The sequence below is a fragment of the Rattus norvegicus genome, chromosome 2 (assembly GCF_021556685.1).
Source record: "Rattus norvegicus strain SHRSP/BbbUtx chromosome 2, alternate assembly SHRSP_T2T, whole genome shotgun sequence".
Classification (NCBI taxonomy): domain Eukaryota; kingdom Metazoa; phylum Chordata; class Mammalia; order Rodentia; family Muridae; genus Rattus; species Rattus norvegicus.
Window position 1 is genome coordinate 57,571,393 of NC_141535.1, and position 23,690 is coordinate 57,595,082.

A 23,690-nucleotide genomic window follows, 5' to 3' on the forward strand; every position below is an offset into this window, starting at 1 on the left:
TAATGCAGTATGACTGCTGTCCTTGGAAGAGACGAAGACAGATGTGTGCAGAGGAAAGACCATTTGAAGATACAAGCACAGCCATCTGCAAGCCCAAGGGAAAAAACCCTTTCCAAGGTGGCATTTCTGCCTACATCACCTGAACGTTAGGCCTGCAAATCATGAGAAAGTAAATTTCTGCTGTCTATGTTCTGATACCTTGGCAAACTATAAAGTAGTCTTAGTTTTTCTATCTAATATGCTGTACGGTTTTTTTTTTCTTTCTTGAAAATAGAGTCTTATATAACCCAAGCCAGCCTCTGGGACTTAACTCTGTAGCGTGTATGTAGAATTCCCGCCTCTGCCTCCCTGTGACTGGGATTGCACATGTCCTACTACACTGTAGTACTTGTGACTGACACGTTACTTTCACTTTTAGGTATATCTCACACAGACTCACTCTCTCTCTCTCTCTCTCTCACACACTCACACACACACACACACACACACACACACTCATAAAAACATTCATACACATGCATTTCACTTTTTAACATACAGAATATTTTCCTATGATCTTAAAACTTAGAAAAATCTTACTGTTTTAAGTATATATGTATGTACGTGCACATATGTTACAGAAAGGATAGGAAACTTGTGAGTTTGCTCTTGAGAGTCTATTCTTTTCACAGTGACAAATACCAATGTCACCTAGGATTTTACTGTGCTCCTATAATGTGACAGATTAATAAAACTTTGGAGACCTTTTTGAGTTGTTAGTATTAAAGAATTTACTTCCTCCTTAATCTATTTCAGTTAGTCCTAATGTGTGAGAAAGTTTTATTCAACTTTTGAATAGAAACTAGTTTTCAAATTTTATACCTAAATCAGAACCACATGTAGCCACCTGTGTAGTAAACAGTCCTCTCTATAAAAATAACTAGAACCAAAAAACAAAACCTGGGTGGTTGTGCATGTGCTTTTAATCCCACTACTTAGGAGACAGAGTTCCAGGACACCCAGGACTACACAGAGAACAGCCCCCAAAACAGACAAACAAAAAAACCCAGAGTTAGAAACAGCTAGAGAGTGTTATTTGAAGGCAGCAAACTACTTGGCCATCAAGAAATACAGAGGCCAGAGGTGCAGAGAAAGAGTCCTGTAGAAGTAGGCTTTCTTTCCTGTACGCAAGGAATACGCGCTCATTTGACCAAGCATAGAAAGAAACAGGCCATGTGGTGCCCTGAAGAGTAAGTGTTGTAGTTGGAGGATAAAGGACAGGTGCAGATTCCCCTCAAGGGATTTGTTGACTCCTGGGCTAACTAGGATGGGACACTTGATGCCTAAGCTAGGCAGAAAATTTGACATAGAACGTCATAGTATTTTTATAGAACCAACATTAAATTTATTGTCCTGGAGACCAGGGCTCTTAATAACAAGCTTTCATATAGCCTTAGAGGTGAGGACGATGCAGAGGGTGACAGCTCAGGGAGCAGCCCTCTAACCTTTACTGAGTACCATCAGTGGCCAGAGAGAGGGCTGACCTCACTAAGGAGAAATGCCAGTCTGAGAGAGCACAGGAGCCAGCAAAGCACAGGGTCGACTGCACGGTCAGATCAGAGAAACACATGTCCTCCTCACAAGAGCCCTAGAGGTGCTAGCATCCATGTCAGTTTGCACTTTGAATAACCATGTAAGTATCAAACAAAAAGAACTGTGGAGAAAATGGGTGAAAAAGGAAGACTTTTTTTTTTTTACTAGAATATTGGATTAGATTTAAGAAGAGAAAAGTAGTTTATCTAAAATTTAAAAATCCCTAGGCGTATTAGTGCAGTGGTTCTCAGCCTTCCTAGTGCCTCAACCCTTTACTATAGTTCCTCATGTTGTGTTGACCCCTCCCCCAATCATAACATTATTTTTCTTGCTACTTCATTGTAGTTTTGTTGTTTCAAATCCTACTATAAATATCTGATATGCAGGACTTCTGATATGCAACCTGTGAAAGGGGCATTCAGGGCCCAGATTGAGAACCACTGGTGTAGTAGAGAGGGTGCAGACGTTAGAAAATCAATAGACAATAGGCAGCAATTGAAATAAGAGAAAATGGGGAGAAAAGACAAGACGATTTAACGAAAATGCATATACCTTTTTGCCAGCAGAAGAGAAGAGAGATTTGGATAGAGTGGTTTTGAAGAGATAATGTATGGAATGTTAAAAAATTGATAAAATATTCAAAACCAGAGATTTTCAAAGTGTTATTTATTATCATAAGTAAAGTGGATACAAAGGAAAGCACAGCTGAACAATCCAAAGACTGATGAAGACCAATGATGGTTGAAAGAGTCTGAGAAAAAAAGACATGTTTTAAAAGCGCAGATTTATGCTAGCAAGATTTATGCTAGACTTTGAGCAACCAAGTGCCCCAAAAGTTTTGGAAGAAAATAGCAACTAAACTAAAAGTCAGTGTATTCACCAACGTTGCCTCTAAAAATGAAAATAAAATCATTTCCAGACAAAAGCAAACATGGAAAATTGTTAACTACAAACCTAGGCAAAAATAAGATCAGAACATCAGCAAACAATGTCACCACTAACAACAACAGAGCTTTTGAGCAATGGGGGAACTGTGACATTAGGGAAGAACAATAAAGGGAAAATGGATGAGAGTATAAGCTATTATTGATTATGTGTGGAGTGAAAAATAACCAGCTAACAGCAGTGGCATCTTAAGCATCCTGAAAGATAAAAAGGAAAACATAGGGAAGTGAGGTTAAGAGTAAATGGGGTCAAGGTACTGAAAGCCTCCCATCATGGAGGACATGGGGAAGAAATGTCACCTGTTAGATGAATCAGCAGTGTTGTCAACACAGTAGTGACCACTGGGAATGATGAATAAGACATTAACACCGTAGGAGGGAAATACAGCAAAAGACCAAAGACAGCAATTCAAAAAGTGTGTGTGGGAGAGGTCAGTCTAAAGTTATGGTTAAGTAAAAGTTAAGATGATAGAAACAATGCATTGTATATTTATTACAGAATTACAGACTTTTTTTAGAAATTTATTAAAGAAAAATGTCCTATTTTTTGAGCCTAAAATTGTGCATAGACAAACATATAAATCTAAACTCATATGCAAGGTATTATTGTGTTTCTTCCAACAGCTGCTTTGTGATATTGGCCATAGTGAAGAAAAGCTGGGCTTTAATTATGAAGACATCATAATTTGGTAAGTTTAGTTCAGTCTTTTCTTCCATCCCTTATCGTAGTAATTTCCATTGTAACAATTTAAATTAGAGCTAGGATGACAGCAGCACTCGCTCAGTTCTATAGAGATGGGGATTGGATGAAAGAAAAACTCAGGCACAAGCAGTGACTTTGTTGTTCATGAGCCTTAGTTGAAGTTTTGTACTGCTGGGTACAAAGACATAAACCTAAGTATTCAAAGGTACCGGAACTTTTTCAAAGATTATAGTTAAATAGTAAATTTACAGACTGAATTTCTCATTCTTTACAGGAAAAGTAGGAACCAAAACCACCTAGATTTTACTTAAGAAAGTATATACCTATTCCATCAAGCAGTTCCCCCTCCCCATGTGGAAAGGTTTAATGAAAGAAGAAGGGTAGGAGAGGAGAGGAATAGAGGCAGGCCATGAGCACGCGGAGGGAAGTGGGGGAAGGGAATGGGGAGAGACGGGACAGAGGGGAAGAGCAAGAGAGCAAGGAGCAAAGAGAAGAGCCATCAGCAATTTCATTACCACTTTCTGACGTTCTGGGGAGCTGACATGAATATGGTAGTATGTGTTTGCTGCTGTTAAATATCTTGTTATTGATTTAAAGTAATTATCCTTTGGGACATGTGGAAGCACAGATGCAAATAAAAGATACATTGTAGAAACATCTAAAGACAGAGTTGAAAGAGTCTATGATTTCTTCTTGGATTTATACAATATGCCAGGTGAATAAAACTACCAGGTGGCTGGATTAGCTGACTATTTGGAGGAAGCACAGAATAAAACGTCACCAAGTAAACTTACTTTGTAGTGTTTTTTTGTTTGTTTGTTTGGTTGTGTTTTCTTAAATAGAATTGTTTATAACAAAAAGTTTGGGAAATCTCAGCAAAGCAAGAGCTTGATATGGGAGAATATCCTGAAGTATGAAAAGTCTGAGGCTTTGTTAGAGTCATCTCAACTGTTCAAAAAGTTTGGGGTTCTAGATTTTCAGATAAGAGATACTCAGTTTGAAATAGTCTTGAAAGCAGTCCCAGTCTGAAAATACAAGGAGTCAGGAATACTTTCCTCCCAAGCCTTCAGATGAGGGCTAGGTAATGGAGATGTTGTGTTTTTGAAACTCATGTAACAATGCTTTTGTTTTCCTACAGTTTACGCTTAGCTTTATTAAATGAGGCGAAAGAAGTGAGAGCAGCAGGGTTGCGAGCGCTGCGCTATCTCATCCAAGATTCCAGTATTCTGCAGAAGGTGCTAAAACTGAAGGTGGATTATTTAATAGCTAGGTAATGTTTCAAGACATGCCTGTGTTTCTTATGCCTTTAAAGTTTTGAGTTGAATTTAGTATCCAGCCAAACCTGTTCAGATTTTTGGTGCGAAGCTCGATAGTTTTTGCAAAGGTGCATGGTGGAGTCAGGCTAAGACTAAGGGGGTTTAGCACACCAGGGACTCCCACCACACTTTCAAGCAACTGGAAATAGTTTTCTCCTTAGAGACTAGTTTTCCTGTCCTTGCATTTCACATTATATGCTAATATATATAATAGACATATAAGTATACATTATTTTCTTAGTATCTGTAAGGTTCTCCCACGTTGATCCTATCTCTTTGTTTTTACATTTATTTTTGCTATGAAGTATTTGGTTTTATGATTAGGACAAATTTTAATCTTCATTCAGGATAGTTTTTAGTAGTGTTGAGCTATTTTAAATAAATCTGCCCTGCAATTTTGTGTAAGTCTGTGAGCTACTCATTTCTTCCATGCATGTATACAAGTAGAAATACAAGAACATGTTGCATATGTGGTTAACTCTATGATTGTGGTTTCTTAAGAAATAGCACTGATAACCTTAGATATCTTGGCTGGTCCGTGAGGTTTATTCATCTTTACATATTTGGGGCTTTTGCTCTTGTTTGTCATGGGTTAATTTATTTATTCATGTTGTTGCTGTATTACTTTGACGGGGTCTTACTACAAACTCAGGATGGCTTCAAACTTAATGACTGTCCGCTGCCCCCTCTTTAGTGCTAGGGTTGCAGACACACACCATAGGATCTTACACTGAATAAGACAAGTCATTGTAAAATACAGTTCACCCTGTGATTAAAATCACAATGAAAAGTGGAAGTGGTTTCTTTAGAGTTTATGTACACTGCTGTGACTCTCAGGTCGGAGAAGTCTTTCCACACATCTGATCCTTAGCTTCATTTGTGTGGTGTGACTCTTTCTTTATAGGTGTGTCGCCGCCTTCCACCTTGAGATTTCAGCTGATATTCCTGGCATTATTTATCACTAGAGACACATAATTAAATATTTGCTGTTAACTGTAAAAGCACACACTATAGTTTTTTGGTTTTAATACACTATACTGGATTATGAAGATAAATCTGATTAATATTCTGTGAGGCATTGCTACAGAGGATTTCCTGATGACTAATGCATTGTTCGTTACGTAGGTGCATTGACATTCAGCAGAGCAATGAGGTGGAGAGGACACAAGCCCTTCGCTTAGTCAGAAAGGTATGCTCTGTGTGTGGGGAGAAGGGCAAGCGTGCTTTCTGTGCCATGCTTCTGTGTTTACATTGCTGTAGATAAAATTTAAAAGAACACATTTTCATTAAACATTAAACAAAAATTTTGTTAGGAAATTTTTTGAAGTAGAGCTGTTAAACATGTGATGCATGAATATTTATTATATATAATATAATTAGTATATGTGATTGGGGAGAGCTAGAACAGTATTCTTAGAAAATGATGGTGTAGAATATTTGTCTGTAGGGGACATATAAATGTAGTTACAGCTTAGTTATTAGCGAATAGATTGTTTGCTCCCAACTGTCTTCATCTGTGTATAATGTGTGACTCTTCCTACCTAATAGTATGAAATGGATGGCATCGCTTTCAAGATGAATTTGGCCACAGCCCATGGGCACCCATGATAAAGAATCCAGCTGACAGCTTTACATTATGAGATGCTACAGTTTAAGCTGAGGAAAGGAGTTGATTAAAGGCAGTTCACAAAGCTTCCGAGATTCTACCCCCACAATCCACTGTCTGTTGTTGTTGTGATAGCCTCATAACCCACCAGGAAAGGCAACAGAAAGTAAAGTTGGTTGGGACACATCTAAGGCAAAATACCCTATCTTTCCTTTGGAGGGAAGCTCATTTATGAAACGAATGCAGTGTACGTTTGTGGATGTGAAAATGTCCACTATTACTACTAATGTTTTAAAGCTGGGTCTTACTGAGTGGCTTAGCTGGGTGAAATACACTATAAAGCCCAGGCTGGCCTCCTTACACTCTTGATCCTCTTGCCCCAGCCTCCCTAATGCTGGAATTGCAGCCATGTATCACTGAATTCAGCTTAAAATTATTTAATGATTGAATTGATTAGCTGTTTCTTCTTTCCTTTTTGCTATCTTTAAATCCATTGCATGTTTCAGATAAGGGACTGCAGGGATCAGTATACTGACTTGTTTTCTTCTTTTCCTGTTAGCCTTAATGGTTTAGTAATGGTCCACAAGTATACCATAGTAAAGAGTAAGGAAAGGATGAGTTTCTTTAGAGAAGATTGAATTTCTACAAAAGCGATATTGAGAATAGGTTTTCAAACTTGTTTTCAGAAAACTGTTAGCTCAGAACTGTGATTTGGCTTCTCATAGTTACATTTTAAAATGACATTTTTGTTTGTTCATAAATTCCTCCTAATGCTACAAGTACTCATGACAAGGAAAAAAAATTTCCTGTAGAACAAGTTTGGAGGTCGGAGCTCTATTTTCAGCATAGTTATCATTAAAAATAATTTATGTGTTAAAAATAATAAACTTAACATCTTTTTTTAAAAGTATATTTTCCAAGAGAGAAAATTAGTGAGAAGAGTGCTCTTCTTTTACATTTGTTTTTTTGTAAATCTCTAAAGGGCAGCTCTTGATAAAAGACAGCTAGGTTGTTATGTTTGCTTCTGCGTCACTCTCATTTACTGTCACATACAGAGGGACCGCTAGACAGCTTGACTGTATACTAAATAAATAAAAGCAAGGGGAGAGAGAATAGGTGTTATAAAAACAATCTATCTTTTTGTTACTATCGAGATAGTTATTGGCTTGCAGAACCTTTAAAAATATTTTAAGGACCCTTCATAATTGTTGACCTATATATTGCTTTCAGAAGAAAAGAATAGTATCTAATAGATTCAAGCAGTTAACTCCCACGTCTTTGGATTATTTAGTAAATATTCTGACCCTCACCCCCTGTCTCGGTCCATCCGTCCATCCATCTGTCTGTGTTGGAGTGTTTGTGTGAATTTGTGTGTGTGTGTGTAGGTGGTGGGGGTTTTTCAGAAGGGTCTCACTCTGTAAGCTAGGCTGGGCTTAAGCTGCTGTGATCCTCTAGCTACCTTCTGCATACTAGGATTATACTTGTGAGCCATCGTGCTTATCTTTGTATATATTCAAATTTAATTTGTTGTATAGTTTCATAAGACTATACTCTTAAAATTAATTTAATAGCAACATGACACAGAGATAGTTTAATTAATTCCATTGTCTCCTGAGCTACAAGTCATTGGTATGTTATTTCTTGAAAAAGCAATAGCCATATAATATACATATATAATGTATAATATATATTACATATTTATTTACTTGGTAGTAACTACAATCTAAGATAAAAATTATAAGAGAAAACTATAAAGTAAGATAAAACTATAGGCTAAAAGAAAATGTATGTATGTATATAAAGTATATATATTTATTCACTAGGGAGTAACTGTAAGTTAAGAAATAGAGCTACAGTGTTTGGTTTCTCTTTCATTTAGCTAAGTGTTAAAAATTTGTTGAGTACATGTTGTCCTTTATAGGCCATAAAAACTATTTCTTTTATAAGTATTTTAGCACTAGAGGTACATGGTTTTTTTTCTCAGCAATACCTGGCCACTGAAACCAATAACATGCAGGTGGGTCTGGAGGCCAGATCTCTGTGTCTGGTGTTTTCTTCAGTTGTATTCAATCTTGTCTTTTCAGGATCTATCCTTAAACCTAGGGTCTATATATCCAGGTAGACTGGCTTGCCAATGAACTCCAGAAAGCTGCCTTTCTCTGAACCCAGAATTGGATTTAAAGATGGTCGATATGATATGATATGATATGATATGATATGATATGATATGATATGATATGAAACAATATACCAGGGCACATTATAACATGGCTGTTGGGGATCCAAACTCAGGGCTTCATACTTGCACAGTAGCCTTTTTACTGATTGAACGATCTCGTCGGTTTACCCCGAAGTTGTGCTGTGTTTTTTTTTAAATTCATTTTGCGCATATGTGCGTCTGTGTGTGTGTGTGTGTGTGTGTGTGTGTGTGTGTGTGTGTGTGTGTGTGTGTGTGTGTTTGCCAGGCCACACAGGTGGATGTCAGAGTACAGCTTGCAAGAGTGAGTTTTCTGCATTCAGTATCTGGGTCCCAGGGTGGGAATTGGGGTATTCAGGCCTAGCTACAGTCATCTTTACCCACTGATCCATCTTACCACTTCATTAATTCCTTTTATTCAAACATTTGTTTATTAATACTTTGATTCCTAACATAATTGCTCAGGCTTTTTAAATGCATTCAAAAATGTTTGAAAACCTAGCTTCTTTAGTTTAGGATCAATTAAGGAATACTTAAGATACTTTCCCTTCTGTTTTACCTGTCTCACTTATTTGAAGAGATTCTTTTTGGCATTTTTTTTTTCAGTGTCTTTGATCTCCTTCTTTTTTCTTCCTTCCAGTATTCCTTCCTGGTTTTGTCTTACGCGATCTCTACATTTCGATCTCTACATTTCGCTGCTGGTTAACTGCTCTTCCTCTTTTCTTTTTCTCATTTAAATTCTACCAGGGCTCAAGAAATAAAGTACGTGCTGCACAAGCATTAGGACCAGACTTCAGTAAAAAGCTGGATCTGTTGACTTGCGTGCGGAATCCCCGTTGTGGGGAGGGGTAAGGGAGACAGACAGGCAGACCCCTGGAGTTCTTGACTAGCCAGTTTAGCTGTGTCTTGAGCTCCAGGTTCAGGGAGAGACCCAGACTCAAACATAAAGTGGAGAGTATTGAGGAAAACAGCCAACATTGGCCTCTGGTTTCCACACATTGGGACATGTACACACGTACATGCTCCTCCACACACACAATGGAATATATTTTACTTGGTATCATACTAATTTAACATTTTATTCATGTGGAATTTTTTATTCATAAAATAAATGATAGGGCTGTTTTCTTTGTACCTGTAAAAATTTCATTTCGTGGAGTCACATGCTTTTGATATACCACACCACTAGATAGTGGGAAAGCCAGAGTGAGAACCCAGTGTCCAGATTTCCAGAGCCAAATTGGCTAATGGGTGTTAAATACTTGGTTCTGCCAACCAATTCTATCCAAGCTGTCATCTTATCGCGTCGTCCATGTAGGCAGAGAACCACCATTACCTCAGTTATCACCTGCTTCTCATTCATCCCTCTTTCTCTCTGCGATCCCCCTTCAGTCACTGCACAGATTGCATTGCCTGTCTTAGAGCACTGTTGTCTAACCTCTTTGTGCCTGTTGTGCAGACTTACTGCCTAGTCCTGAACTTGACTTTATATGTCTATTCCTGCCATAAAAAATGATTGTAACAGTGGTCACAGAGCATGAAGCACGTCATGGATTTTCCTTAATTGAGTGTTCAGAGGTAAAAGAGGAGAGCGTCCTTTGATCTCATTGACTTTTAACACTTTCTCTGCATGCATCTATCTCCCTGGAAAATAACAATTATGATTTCATTTTTAAAAATTTAATTTTTTCTGTATTTGGGCCATGGCATATATAATCTATTGAATAAAAAAGTATTTGTTTAATATATATACAATTTATAGAATTGAATTTCTTACTGTACTTGAAATTACCGGAAGTCTTAGGGAATGGGTTTGTGTTTTCCGGGAGAGTAGTTACACTCCTAACTGATCCATCTTCCAGCCCTTTGGTGGGAGTTTTCTATGATCACAAGAACTGCGACTAGCATACTAGTGCACTAGTGAAGATTAGCATATGGACCGGGAGAGGCTAGACTCCTGCTCCCCTCCCCAGGAAGGCCATTTTCTTCTCCTCTGCTGTCTTCATCCTCCTTTCTTTGCTTAGTGGAAAGAATTGGAAACCTTTCCTAGTCTTGTGATCGGAAATAAATTTATTTTATGATTATGAAGTTGTATTCTTTAAATTCAGTTGAACCATGTATTATTACTTATTGGTGCTTAAATGACATAAACTGCCTGTGTATATAGCCAGGGTGACCAGCCCAGATTGTTCCTTCGGTCCTCATAGAACTTACCTGACTGCCTTTCTTTAGTCAATTCTATCCTGTGTCTGACTACAAATTTTAGCTCTTCAGTAATATCCAGGAGAGGTTACTTTTCTCCCTATCAAAATAAAACCATTTCCTCTTTTTCTGCTCTAGGGTGCTAGTTTGAAAAAGTTGTCTCTGAAATAGTCTTAAGCAGTCTGCCACTGCGTTATTTTCTTCCTGCTTTCTAAATCACATGTAGACGCTCTTGACCTGTTTCCAGAACTGCAGTTATGTTATTGCCAATTTGACCTTTGACAAGAAGTTCACCCAGTGTTTTATCACACGGTTTCTATATAATCTACCTCACAAATTTTCACTTCAAGAGATTTGGGCTAGTCAGTCTTCCTTCAGCACAGCAACAAGTCCTGATAGCTGAGGAGGAGCAGAGGTAAGCATGAGGGACATGGAGAGGGAACAACTCTGTTGGAGGTCACCATGTTCATGTCACTGAGCAGCACTGTGAACACTGAGGAGCTGTGTAAGGTGCCGTTCCTGTTCTGGAGGGACTTAAATCTTAGAGATAGGAAGTCTTGTTTAGCAATTAGTTTAGTCTTAAATCATTGGGGGGAAAACCTGCTAGTTATAATAAGAGCAGTTCATACAGACCTGAGTGTAAAGACTTATGCCTTTAACTCTCTCCCACTCAATAAAAGGAATGTTGAAATATACTAAACCTAAATTACTTATTTTCTGATTCTTCTTTGTTACAGATGATTACTGTGAATGCTTCCTTGTTTCCGAGTTCTGTGGCCAACTCATTAATTGCAGTTGGCAATGATGGCCTTCAGGAGCGAGACAGAATGGTCCGGGCGTGCATTGCTATTATCTGTGAACTAGGTCAGGATTTTCCTAAGTAATGAAGAGATGTTTTATAAAGTACATGTAACATCCCTAATGTCTTTAAAGGAAAAGTGCTTTATTTAGTGCTACAAAAATATGAAAATGTACATTTGTGATAGAGTATTAGTTGTTATCCATCAGACAATTCAGGAATTATGTTGTCATAAATTTTCAAATTTATTCATTATGAAACTTGATTGTTTATAATCCAATAATAGCAATAATATCTACTAAAGTCTAGCCTTCTTATATTGATGATACTGTATCCTGATAGAGTTTAAAAGTAGTAGTCTGTAGTGCACAAAGTGAATCCTAATGACACTGTTTTATTAGGGTCAGAGATTAGAGTAGAAACAGAGAGTGTGAAGACATAAGTGCATTACTTCTTTGGGCTTTGAGGGGAGAGCAAATTCTCAGTTCTCAAGTAAACCAAGTAGAGATCTCAACAGCCAGAGTCTGTTGTGTGGCACCAAACAAGTGAGTGTCTCAGAGCAGGCAAGCAGATTAACAAGCGTAAGCAAATAGTAGAAGCAAATGACCCCAGTACCCATCATGGCTAGTCACCATATTTCAAAAGTTTAACCTAGTTATTATCAGTGGAATATAATTTTAAGTAAAAAGAAAACAATGGGGTCTGTGTGTTTGTTTTTGGTACTACCAAAAAGTAGAAATTGTGGAGATCATATTTCGTCTTAAGATAATAAATTAATAAAGTGTAAGTTAAAAAAAGAAGCCACTCTACTACTACTACTACTAGTTACTGTCCATAATCTGTCCTGGTGTAGAAACAAGATCAGAAATATAGTTATAACCATTATGAACATTATAAAAATTTTACAATATGCCAACATATGGGATGTCTAGAAAGCTATATTGATTGGTACGTATAATAAAGTGAAGCAAAATGTAAATGGGTGAGGAACTGGAATAGGAAAGACAGGAAATGCCTAATCCCATGATAATCAGGGTGAAAACATGGTGAAATTCGTTTATTATTAGGATGAAAGACAGATGACTCATCCTTTATTTATAGTAGGTAGAAGAAAACATCGAAATACACACTTAAACTTTGGAAAACTCTGAGATGAGAAATTTCTTAATAAAGGAGAAAAATCTTATAGGAGTTCTTTAAATTAGAAGATTTTTAAAATTCACTGAAATAAATGGGTTTAAAAATAAATGCTACTGGGCTGGAGAAATGGCTCAGCGGTTAAGAGCACCCGACTGCTCTTCCAGAGGTCCTGAGTTCAATTCCCAGCAACCACATGGTGGCTCACAACCATCTGTAAAGAGATCCAATGCCCTCTTCTGGTGTATCTGAAGACAGCTACAGTGTACTTATATATAATAAATGAATAAATCTTTTTAAAAAATAAAAAATAAATGCTACTATCCAGGTGGACAAAAGTAGAACTACATTATAGACCAGAAGCCGTAGAAGTGATTGCAAAGACTGAGGAGTGACAGCTCTAAAAGGCTCACCAGTGGGGTTGGGGATTTAGCTCAGTGGTAGAGCGCTTGCCTAGCAAGCACAAGGCCCTGGGTTCGGTCCCCAGCTCCGGGGGGGGGGAAAAAAGTCTCACCAGTGTACCTTTGTACAGTAATATACAGGTAACTCTATCCAGAAGCATACTTAGATCATTAGAAGGTGCTTCACTGATATTCTAGAAGTAATAAACATTTTACAAAAAAAATTTTGAATATCTATACTTAGAGTAATGTAGTAAAGTAATGTAATAGGGTAGTTATAAAGTGCTACTGAAAATATAGAGGGTAACCATACACAACAAATAAACCATGAGAACACTTACGAGAAAGTAACACAAGAGAAAGAATTTTGTATGGGTATGCCTGGTGTGTGTGGTGTGCACACATGTAAAGGTCAGAGGTTAACATTCTGTATCTTCTTTAGTCCCTTTGCACCTTATGTTTTGGGACAACAGCCTTAATAAGTGTTTTTTACATTTTGACCTTATAAATGAAGTTCAAGAATTAGAAAGCCGTTAGTTGTCACTGTAAAGATCTATAGAGAAACCAGATTGAAGTGAAGAGATGACTCACACGATTACTACTGTGGGACTGTGAAAATTCAATTCTGTTTCAGCACTAATAATCAGAAAATACTTAAGAATATATAAGAAATTGGTAAGAAATACAGATGATGTGGGGTGGGTGTGCACTTTTTAGTGAGTCAAATTGAGTTTTGTGAAGACACAAATAGCCCGCCATACAGAATGAGCACAGTGACTGCAGTGGAGGGAGTGATGGGCGCTCAGACCTGAGCTGACTGACAGAGCGATGGCCTGGATTGTTCAGATCTGTGCTGCCATGCCATGCAGCAGCTCCACCTCAGTCCAGACAACAGGAGAATCCAGTTCCGAAATCATCCAGGAGAGTGAACATGACAGAAGAAACCAGAGAAACAGTTTTGGAAATAAAAATAAATGGAGGAGAAATGAAACTTCCTCCTTGCCAGATGTCATAGGCAGCTTGCAAATACAGCAACCCTGTCTCTAAAAAGGAAAAAAAAAGTAAAGTATAAAAATCAAATTGAGGGGCTGGGGATTTGGCTCAGTGGTAGAGCGCTTACCTAGGAAGCGCAAGGCCCTGGGTTCGGTCCCCAGCTCCGGAAAAAAAAAAAAAAAAAGAACCAAAAAAAAAAAAAAATCAAATTGAGAAACGTGCCGGGATAATAAAATACTCATGAGGGAAAATTGAGATTATTATTTCAATAATGTCATTTATCTCAATAAACCTTAACTTCATGATGGAGTGAAACAAATGGAACTTAAGTCATTAAGACGAATACATGTCAGGCATAGTGATGGACAGCTGTGATCCCAGCCCTCTGGACAGACGGAATCATGCGTGAGAGGCCTGCCTGAGCTCAGTGCTGACTTTCAGGTCCCATTTTCAAAACAGAAATCCCACAGCAAACAAGCACAGACTACATGCAAGGACAGTCTGGGTCTTCAGAGGAAGATAAAGAGAGGAGTTTTTCATCTTAAAATTACAAGTGTGTGTGTGCGTGCGTGCGTGCGTGCATCTTTTGCTTGTGTGCATGTATGCATTTTTATGAAAGTAAATAATACACACTGTTTAGAGCAAGATTAAAAACAAAAGTTCTATAAAGTGTTTGAAAAAAAACTATGGGACTGATGTCTCCACAGTAAAATGAACTCTGAAATTGAAAAGTATTCAATAAACTATGTCTAGGGGCTGGGGATTTAGCTCAGTGGTAGAGCGCTTACCTAGGAAGCGCAAGGCCCTGGGTTCGGTCCCCAGCTCCGAAAAAAAGAACCAAAAAAAAAAATAAATAAATAAACTATGTCTAAAGAATATGACAAAATTGTTCAAAGACATTCTTAAAGTCAGGCTTGTGGAAAGATATTAAATGATTTTAAATTACATAAAGCTATTGAATCAGTAAGAACCTGATATCTTTTACTTGTAAATGTAGTTAATTAGAAAGTTTTCAAATCCAAAAGGAAACTTAAGACTTAAGTAAAAGGGTAGGGTTTAAATACTCAGTACTATGAATATAATTAGTCTCTCTTTCATTTTAGCACTTCAGAACCCAGAGGTGGTAGCCCTTCGAGGCGGACTAAACACCATACTGAAAAATGTGATTGATTGCCAATTAAGTCGAATAAATGAGGCTCTCATTACAACAATTTTGCACCTTCTTAATCATCCAAAGACCCGGCAGTATGTGCGAGCTGATGTAGAATTAGAGGTATGCCCTTTTTAGTATGCTTCTAATATAGAATATAATTTAAAATTTCTTACGTTTATTTAATGTTTATGGTGTTTATGTATGTCTGTGCACCATATGTGTACAGTGCCCACAGAGGCTAGGAGAGGGCATTGGAGGACCAAGAACTAGAGTTAAAAGATGATTGTAAGTTCTTGTGTGGGTGCTGGGAATTGAATTTTGGGCCTCTGGAAGAACAGCCAATGCTTTTAACATTTGAACTATCTCTCTAGCCCTAAAATATAAGTTTAAATACATAACTTTGCTTTGAAATTTTGAAATAGTAGACTCAGGTGCTACATTAATTGTCTAACCTATGTTAGTTTAGTTTATTCCCATTCTTTATTATAGTTATTTGACTAGGAATGAGTTAAAAATGTTATTCTCAAGAGTATTTTAGCAACATTTTCCTGAGCCAGCTAAAGGATGAGTAAGATTACATACACTAAGACATGTGCCTCTATAAGAAATGCACTGTGTTAATACTGTTTTCCTTCAGCTAAGTGGGTTCTTTTCATTCATAAACAATACTAAAGTTCTCTCGAGAACCACTTTGAGGGCTGAAGAGATGGTTCAGAAGGTAAAGCCGTTACTGTGTACTTGACTACCTGAGTTTGATTCTGGGACTCTCATAAAAGCTGGGTGTAGTTCAATTCTGTGATCTCAGCATTTCTGGAAAAGCCTAAGAGTTGGCTACAAGCTCTTATAGATACTTCAGGGGCAGAAACCGTGAGAAGAATTCTGCCTCAGATATATGGTGGGAGAGAACAGACTCCCCAGAAGGTGTCCTTCAATTTCTGCACCTATACTCACCAACATCACACACATACATATATTGAAAATTAATAACAAGTAACAGTAACAGTGAAGAAACAATACACTTTGGCACTGTCTGTATTTGAACATGCATGTATCATTTAAAAAGTATGTCACATGTAAAATTATTTTACTACTTCAGGTAGTGTTTTATAGTTAAAGTAGTAAGGTAACTGTATTCTCCTCCTTATAGGTGGTGCTAGCTGAGGATGGCAGCACATGACTGTAATCCTAGCATTCATGAGGCAGAAGAGGGGTAATGGGAGAGGAGGCCAGCCAGGGCTACTAGTGAGACTGCGGCAGGCAGGCAGACCGAGCAGGGTGTTTTGGAGAGTGCACTACATTATTGTCTATTGAAGACAGCATCCAAAATAAGTTTCAATCAAGGATTTAAATATTAGATTTAAATTATCTAGGACTTAAGTGGTTTATTTTCTAATTTCTTTACTATTTTAGGGAAGTAGCTTTAAATGTAGTAGTTCTGATCATATTAGGATCCCTCCCACCCCATGATGAGGTCTTGCTGTGTCCCTGGGCTGGCTCCAGATTGTAGGCTCCTAGGTCAGCTTAATAAATCTGGCTTCCCTGGCTGTTTATCACTGTCCTCTGTCTTCATCCCCAGGTCTTCATGGTGGGATCAATTAGAGAATACATTCTCTATTATTCAAGTCAATTTTGTTTTTATTCTAAAGCAGTACATCTTCTTTTCTATGAAGAGCTATTTGCTGTGCCCTTGACATCACCTTTGCTGTTGTTGTTGTTATTAAAAATAAGTGGGTGATTAACTTAAAATTGTCTCAATTTTTAGTTTACCCTGATAATTCATTTGTAGTGAGTTTATACAGTTAATTATTGTGTAATTGCTTACTTTTGCTGGATAATTTGCTACTAGGGGTGTGTTGTAGGCGATATTCAGTAAGCTCTTTCTGTGATATCAGAAAAATCAAGAACTTATGTATATGTATAGTGCTAAAATAACAAACTGGATACTTTGTAACTAATCTCTTGTTCTTAATATTTACCAAATTCTCAGTTGTTTAAATGGATGAAAGGTCTCAGTTTAAACATACAAAATACATTCTTGAAAATTCTTGGCATGGTGCATGCCTTTAATCCTAGCACTTGGGAAGCAGAGGCAGGCAGATCTCTCTTGAGTTCAAAACCATGCCAATCTACAGAGTGAATCCCACATCAACCAAGGCTACATGGTGAGAATTTGTCTTTTAAAAAACAAAAAGGACTCTAATTGGGACTGGAAAGATGGTTCCGTGGTAAAGACCAGTCTCTGTTCCTCCAGAGGACAGCAGTTAGAGTCCCAGCCTTGTCTGTGTCAAACCGCTCACAGTCGCTGTAACTCCAGCTTCAGGGAGACCTGCCTCTTCTAGCCTCTGTGTCATGTACATGTACTTACATAAACCTTTTAAAAATCTCATGCTGACTGGTAAGGGGGGAAAAGACTCACCCAAGTTGTATTGAAACTACTGGAAGGGCACACTGAGATCACGAGCAGATAGGTGTACTTAGTGTACTAGATCCGGGTGTAACGTCTGTATAACACTGCCACTGGGGTTCAGTGAGTAGCTGCTTTCACTTATCTGCATAAGAGAAGATTAACTGCCTCTGGTGGAAGAGGAACATCAAGTCATTTTTTTTTTAAAATAAAATGACTGTGTTGAACGTTCAGTCAGAAATTTCTAGTCATGGCCTTCCTGGTTGGCTCAGTGTAAAGTGCTTGGTTCGAGCACACGGACCAGAGTTGGCATCTCCAACATAGACAAACTGGGTGTGGTGGAGTGTGCAGACACAGAGCTAGAAGAACCCGATGTGTCCGGGGCCTTCTGAGGTAGCCTACAGTGTTCTGTAGGTTCATTGAGACTGTCTTGGGAAGTAAGGGGGACAGTGCTTGTACAGACAAGTGCACATACATAGGATTTCTACTCATACACAAAGATATGATCACATTACTGAAAACTGGAAAGAAAATTTTTTTCTTAGGAGACCGTTATCAGGAGGAGGTGTTGGATTTAGTCAAAGGTCTTTTATTATGTGCTTTTGTTTTTCCTTTTTGCTTATATAGTGTATTATATAAACAGATTTTTTTAAAATTTATTTCATTTATGAGTGCTCTATCTGCATATACATTTGCATACCAGAAGAGGTCATCTGATCCCATTATAGATGGTTGTGAGCCACCATGTGGTTGCTGGGATTTGAACTCAGGACCTCTGGAAGAGCAGTCAGTGCTCTTAACCTCTGAGCCATCTCTCCAGCCCCTAGACAGATTTTCATATGTTGATCTATCCCAGCATTTCTAGATAAAGCCTACTTGATCACGCTGGATGATATCTTTCAATGTTTTGTTGGAATAATTTAGACAAAAAAAACCACTTCAGATAAACCACAGTTAATTTGTTCTGGAAGATAAGTATAAGTGAAAATATGAAGAATTTTATCATATAATTAGACATACAAAATGAATCAAAAGTATAAAAAATATATATCTAGAATTTAGAATTCTATAGAGTTAAAATCTCATTGTGCACAAGGCGGTATCAATAGGAAATCTCAATAGGACACAGGACACAGCCCATGCAAACAGCAGCTCCCGTCCTTGGGAAGGAGAGAGGAGACTGGCAGAAGCAAGGATCCTAAGAAACAGCTAACATTTCGTTTCTAGCTTTAAGTACATTTTGCAGTAGTAAGAACATAAGAGAAAATAAGTTGTCAGGCACGCCATTCTAAGACTACTAAATCCAGACCACAAGCAACTCGAAAAGCAGAAACTGACAGAAAGACACACTGCTTTCAAAAGCAACAACAAAAACAGTCTGCCATCTGCCTTCTCAGCAGAAGAAACCGAATCAAGGTGTGTTGTAGGGATCATAATGAATACTGAAGGATAATGGCTGCCAACCCAATCCAGAAGTATCTTTATGCCCTTGTCTGTTTTGTTTTAGATGCACATTATACCTTAGTTTATGAATTAAAAAATCAGTTTGTACTTAAAATTATGCTACATTTTAAAAAATGAATTTGAAGAACAAATGTCTTAAATGGTTACTCACTTAAAGATACAGAGAAATGGAATTAATTTTGTGTTATAAAACGAAAGTCTTTTTAAATAAAAATTCTTTGTGTTTCTCTTTCCTTTTCTAATTAGCGAATTTTAGCACCCTACACTGATTTCCACTACAGACACAGTCCAGACACAGCTGAAGGACAGCTCAAGTAAGTGCCATAGCATCTGCTGGAGCATGGGGCGTTGGTGCTTACAGTAAGCACTGATCGGTACAGGGCCAGTAGTGGGAGGAGGTGTCCTTGTTCACGGCTGTGTTGGTCCTCTCTCACAGTCACACAGCACAAATTAAAAAGCATCGAGAAATTTAGAGTTAGTTTGTAGTATTCAGACCAGTACACCATTGGACTCCTCGTGTTATTAGTGCAGGAGTTGACCAAAGCTTCCGGTGTGCTCTTAGTTACGGCCACCACTGCAATGATGCTTATGTAGCTCACTGCTTTGGTGCTCACGTGAGGGACATCTAAGAATAAGTTTTCAGAAGGGTCAAGGTTTATAACTTAACTGTAAATCATGCTGTGGATTTTATTTTTAGTCATTGATTTATTTAGTTTTGGCCTTGCCATGTTATCCTTGGCTAGCCAGACACCTAGTGTGTAGTCCAGCCTGACCTGGAACCCACAGCAGCTCTCCTTCCTCTGTCTCCCGAGTGCTGAGATTGTAGGTGTGCACTACCACCACACCTTGTTTATACTGTCTTTTTAAAATTGAAGATCAGTTTATACTAAAAGTTGAGTAATTGGCCTTACAGTAGATCTGGTCTTTTTTAGAACATCTTGTTTTGATTTCAAATATAAATAATTAACATTAATGATAGAGTTTTCTCTGATATATTATCAGCAAAAACTCATTTCGGCTTAAATTTTGTGTCTTTGATACTTTACCACCCACACCCTGCAACAGAGAAGACAGAGAAGCACGGTTTCTAGCCAGCAAAATGGGAATCATTGCGACATTCCGCTCATGGGCAGGTATGTTCGGCGTAATGCTCAGGAACATAAATTAAAAGACAGTAGAAAATTTGTAGTAAGTAGGATGCTGCTTTCTGTATTCTGCGTCTCTCTCTCTCACACACACACACACACACACACACACACACACACACACACACACACTACTTTTTCAGCTCTGTGCTAAAATGATTAGCTGAACATTTTAAGAAAATCCAGCATTATCTACCCCTCTTCCCCCAAGACTCCCAAACTAAAGGACAGAAGGGGGGGGGGTGTTTCTGAAGCCTGTTACTTAAAAATGGTGTAGTGATGTCATAATTAAGTAGGTGTAAGGAGTCTCAAACTTCTTTGTTATTTATTTTTACAGTTTATTTGTTCTGAACCCAGGGCTTTATGTATGATGAGCAAGACTTCTACTCTCGAGCTTATTTCCAGGTCCCCAGATTTCTTTAGTGTAAAGATGATACATGCTTCGTTTTTCTATGGAGTAAATACTTAGTTTAGTAGTATTTCTACAGAGAGTTTAGAAAGGAACATGAGCCACAAGCCAAACAAAGAAACTTACATAAACACTGCTGTATACTTACCTTACGACTTTATAGATAACTTTTCCATATAGATACTTACCTCAGCCGGTAGGCTAGTGTGTCTCCCATGCACTTCCTCTGCTCTCTTGGTGTCCCACTGAGAACCCTGCCTACCTATTTCACCTTCACTGATAACTGAGAGGTTATATGTGGACCGAAGAGTAAACATAATGTCTCTCATACTTGTTTTCATTCATTTTCCAGTGTCAAAACAAAGTACCAAAAAATAGGTGATTCATTTTAAAATACAGAATTATGTGGTTCCCACGTCTATAGGCTGAATGAATATTCGGGAACGTGGCATCAGCATGGTATGGCAAGAAAGCTAGTCCACTAGCACCAGTCTTCCCTCTCCTAGGTTTAGCTTGGGGCTTTGTTATGATGCCTCAGCTTTTCTAATATCCCGCTGCCCCAAGACCATCATCTTGCATATGGGACAGTTTCTGCCATGTGATCACCGAGGTCCCCCAAAGCTGAGAGTGGAAAGCAGTGAATCACTAAGCCCATGTCCTCTTTTGGTCACCTTGGCTAGCTTACCTTTGCCCTTACTTCTGTCACTAGGTGTCCTCTGCTGTTCCTCAGCTAACTGCTGCTATAGCAACTCTACTTTACCCACATGCTGCACTGTGCTTTAACCACCAAGGTCACCCAGCTGTTCCTCAGCCTTCCTTCTTCTAGACTCTGCTCCCATCACCGTGTCCCTCATCTTGGTCAGCCTCTTTTAAAGTCCATCTCATACAGTCTTTCTAAATGACTTTCTCCTAGTGCCTTATATAGTGATCTATGACTAGGTAGATGCTTTCTACCCTCCATTGAACTAAGAAAAATAATAGCATTTCAATTACAACCTTGAAAATACTCTTCTAACAGAAGTAGTTTTCTAAATTGTGTTTAGATTCTGTGGCCCTATTTATAAAGTAAATACAGTTTTGCAGTGTTGATTCTATAAGTTTTAAAATTACAAATCCTTCTGGAGGGATAACTTCAGCAGCACAGATTTTCCGTAAGTATCAAATAGCTTTTTTACTATGTTAGCACAGGGTAAGATTTATGTTTCTTGTCGTAATCTCTGGTGTCTCATACTGCTGTCAGATGCGAAGTTGGGAAAGTGCACTTCAAGGGCTATAGCACTTAATTTTGTTTACTGTGCTTAACTTGGACTTTGATTCTAAGTTCAGAGAGAAATTATAGATATTCATGCACACAATCGTACAGCTTGATCGTCCTTAATGTGAAACCCAAATGCTCCAATAGCTGAGGCTTTTGAGCAGTGACGTCATGGGGCTGGTTGCACTTAGAACACAAGAACATTGGGTTTAGTCTCCAGGGGATGTATATAATGTGTACTTGAAACTTAAATGAATTTATGCTATGCCTACACGTGAATTTTCTCATAGCATAAATGCAGGAATTCTGAAATTTGAAAAAAAAATCAGGATCTGAAGCACTTTTGGTTCTAAGGATGTTTGGTAATGGATTCTCAGCCATTGTAGTGGTGAGAGGGAGATGCAGTCCTATGTGACTTTCAAAACATTTTATTATATGTCCACTGTCTGTGTGTCACTCTGTCTCTGTGTCTTCATCATTCTAAGTCTCTCTAACATAGCATGGAGAAGCTTGCAGATGCGACATTCTTTAGTCCTGAAGAAGTGCACATGCACACCGTTGGCTGTTGCAGGCTTTGCTTCTGTCCACGTGCTGGTCTCACTTAAGTAGTTCACATTTCATGATAGTTAATGACCTGAGTATCTGTGCTTGCTTACCACCTACATATGTATGCTTTGTAACCCGGAAGTGTAGTATCTCAGAAGTTCTGTCACTTAAACTCATTGATCTGCAAATTTTCTATGGAATCTGTTCCCATTCGTGCATTTAAGAGATGTTAGAACTAGATTTGACAAGTGCCATGGAGCTTTTCAGTGAAGTTTCAGGAGTACTAGGGAAAATAACGCTTTTTTTTTTTCCCTCTCATGTTCTTACTCCCAGAGAAGCATTCTTTTGTAGCCTCCTCTGTGTTCATCAGTTTCTATGTATGAAATGGAAATTGATGAGGGATTTAGGTGGAGAGAATAATGGCAATATCCAGTTAGTAGGAAAATTCTGAGAATACTTGGTATCCATTACTTTATTTGATATCAAGTATAGTAACCAAATAGTATTTAACTTGGAAAAATCACAGATTTTTATATTTTGACTCGTTGTAGAGTTTCTTAGTTTAATTTTTTAACTTTTATCCTCTTTAGGTATTATTAATTTATGTAAACCTGGAAATTCTGGGATACAATCTCTAATTGGAGTACTTTGCATACCAAATATGGAAATAAGGGTAGGTAACAGTTACTGTCATTCTGACATGCCTGCACCTTTAAAGTTATGTTAGGGGCTGGAGAGAGGGCTCCTCAGTGCGAGATCTGCTGCTCTGGCAGAGGACTCAGGCCGGGTTTCAGCTCACATGTCATAGCACCTGTCACTGCAGTTCCAGGGGAATGCAGTGCCTCGGGTCACCTAGTCATCCGCACACACACACAGAGGTACATTCTTCAGAAGTCATTTTAGATGAAGTTTGTCTCCAAGTTGGTAATTTTTAGAGCATTTTTCAGTATATGGATACTTCAGAGTAATATATAAATAACTTAAAATACTGTTTTGAGTGACAGTTTTATTAAAACTTGAGTTAAAATATAAATTATAGTTTATTAAAACAATGCAAGTAAAACAGGTTATTCTTATTTTATGAGTCAAGCATAGAAATACGTTTACCGAAAGAGTATATTCTATTTATGTAGTCATGCTTTGTAGTTCATATGCTTTTCACACCATGTTACCATGTTTTTATCTTGAAGATGGTGGTTTTTCACTAAAACTACTAGGTGTTGATTTATTACCTATATTTCTGTTATTATAATTAGTAAGTATATATTAAATCGTTAAACCAAATTGAATGTGGAAGAAAACATATATTAGCTCTTAAGCTATCTTTTCCCTTAAATGTTTTTAATTTTGTTTCTCCATTTTGCTGAAGCCTGTTACTTAAAAATGGTGTAGTGATGTCATAATTGAGTAGGTGTTAGGAGTCTCAAACTTGTTTGTTATTTGT

General features: G+C 37.9%; 1 protein-coding gene across 4 annotated transcripts in view; it reads left to right on the forward strand.

Moving 5' to 3' along the window:
• The window catches only part of Rictor (RPTOR independent companion of MTOR, complex 2), a 91,862-nt gene that overhangs the window by 35,906 nt on the left and 32,266 nt on the right, over positions 1-23,690 (forward strand). For 3 of the 4 annotated variants that reach the window (XR_015662553.1, NM_001433124.1, XM_087621723.1), the window contains 8 exon segments: positions 3,141-3,205; positions 4,358-4,489; positions 5,661-5,724; positions 11,278-11,404; positions 14,974-15,143; positions 19,138-19,205; positions 19,957-20,024; positions 22,837-22,919. Coding sequence is in view for 3 of the 4 variants with exons in the window: in NM_001433124.1 (NP_001420053.1) it covers positions 3,141-3,205; positions 4,358-4,489; positions 5,661-5,724; positions 11,278-11,404; positions 14,974-15,143; positions 19,138-19,205; positions 19,957-20,024; positions 22,837-22,919 (777 nt within the window). In the remaining variant the exon portion in view is untranslated. 4 annotated transcript variants of the gene reach the window in all.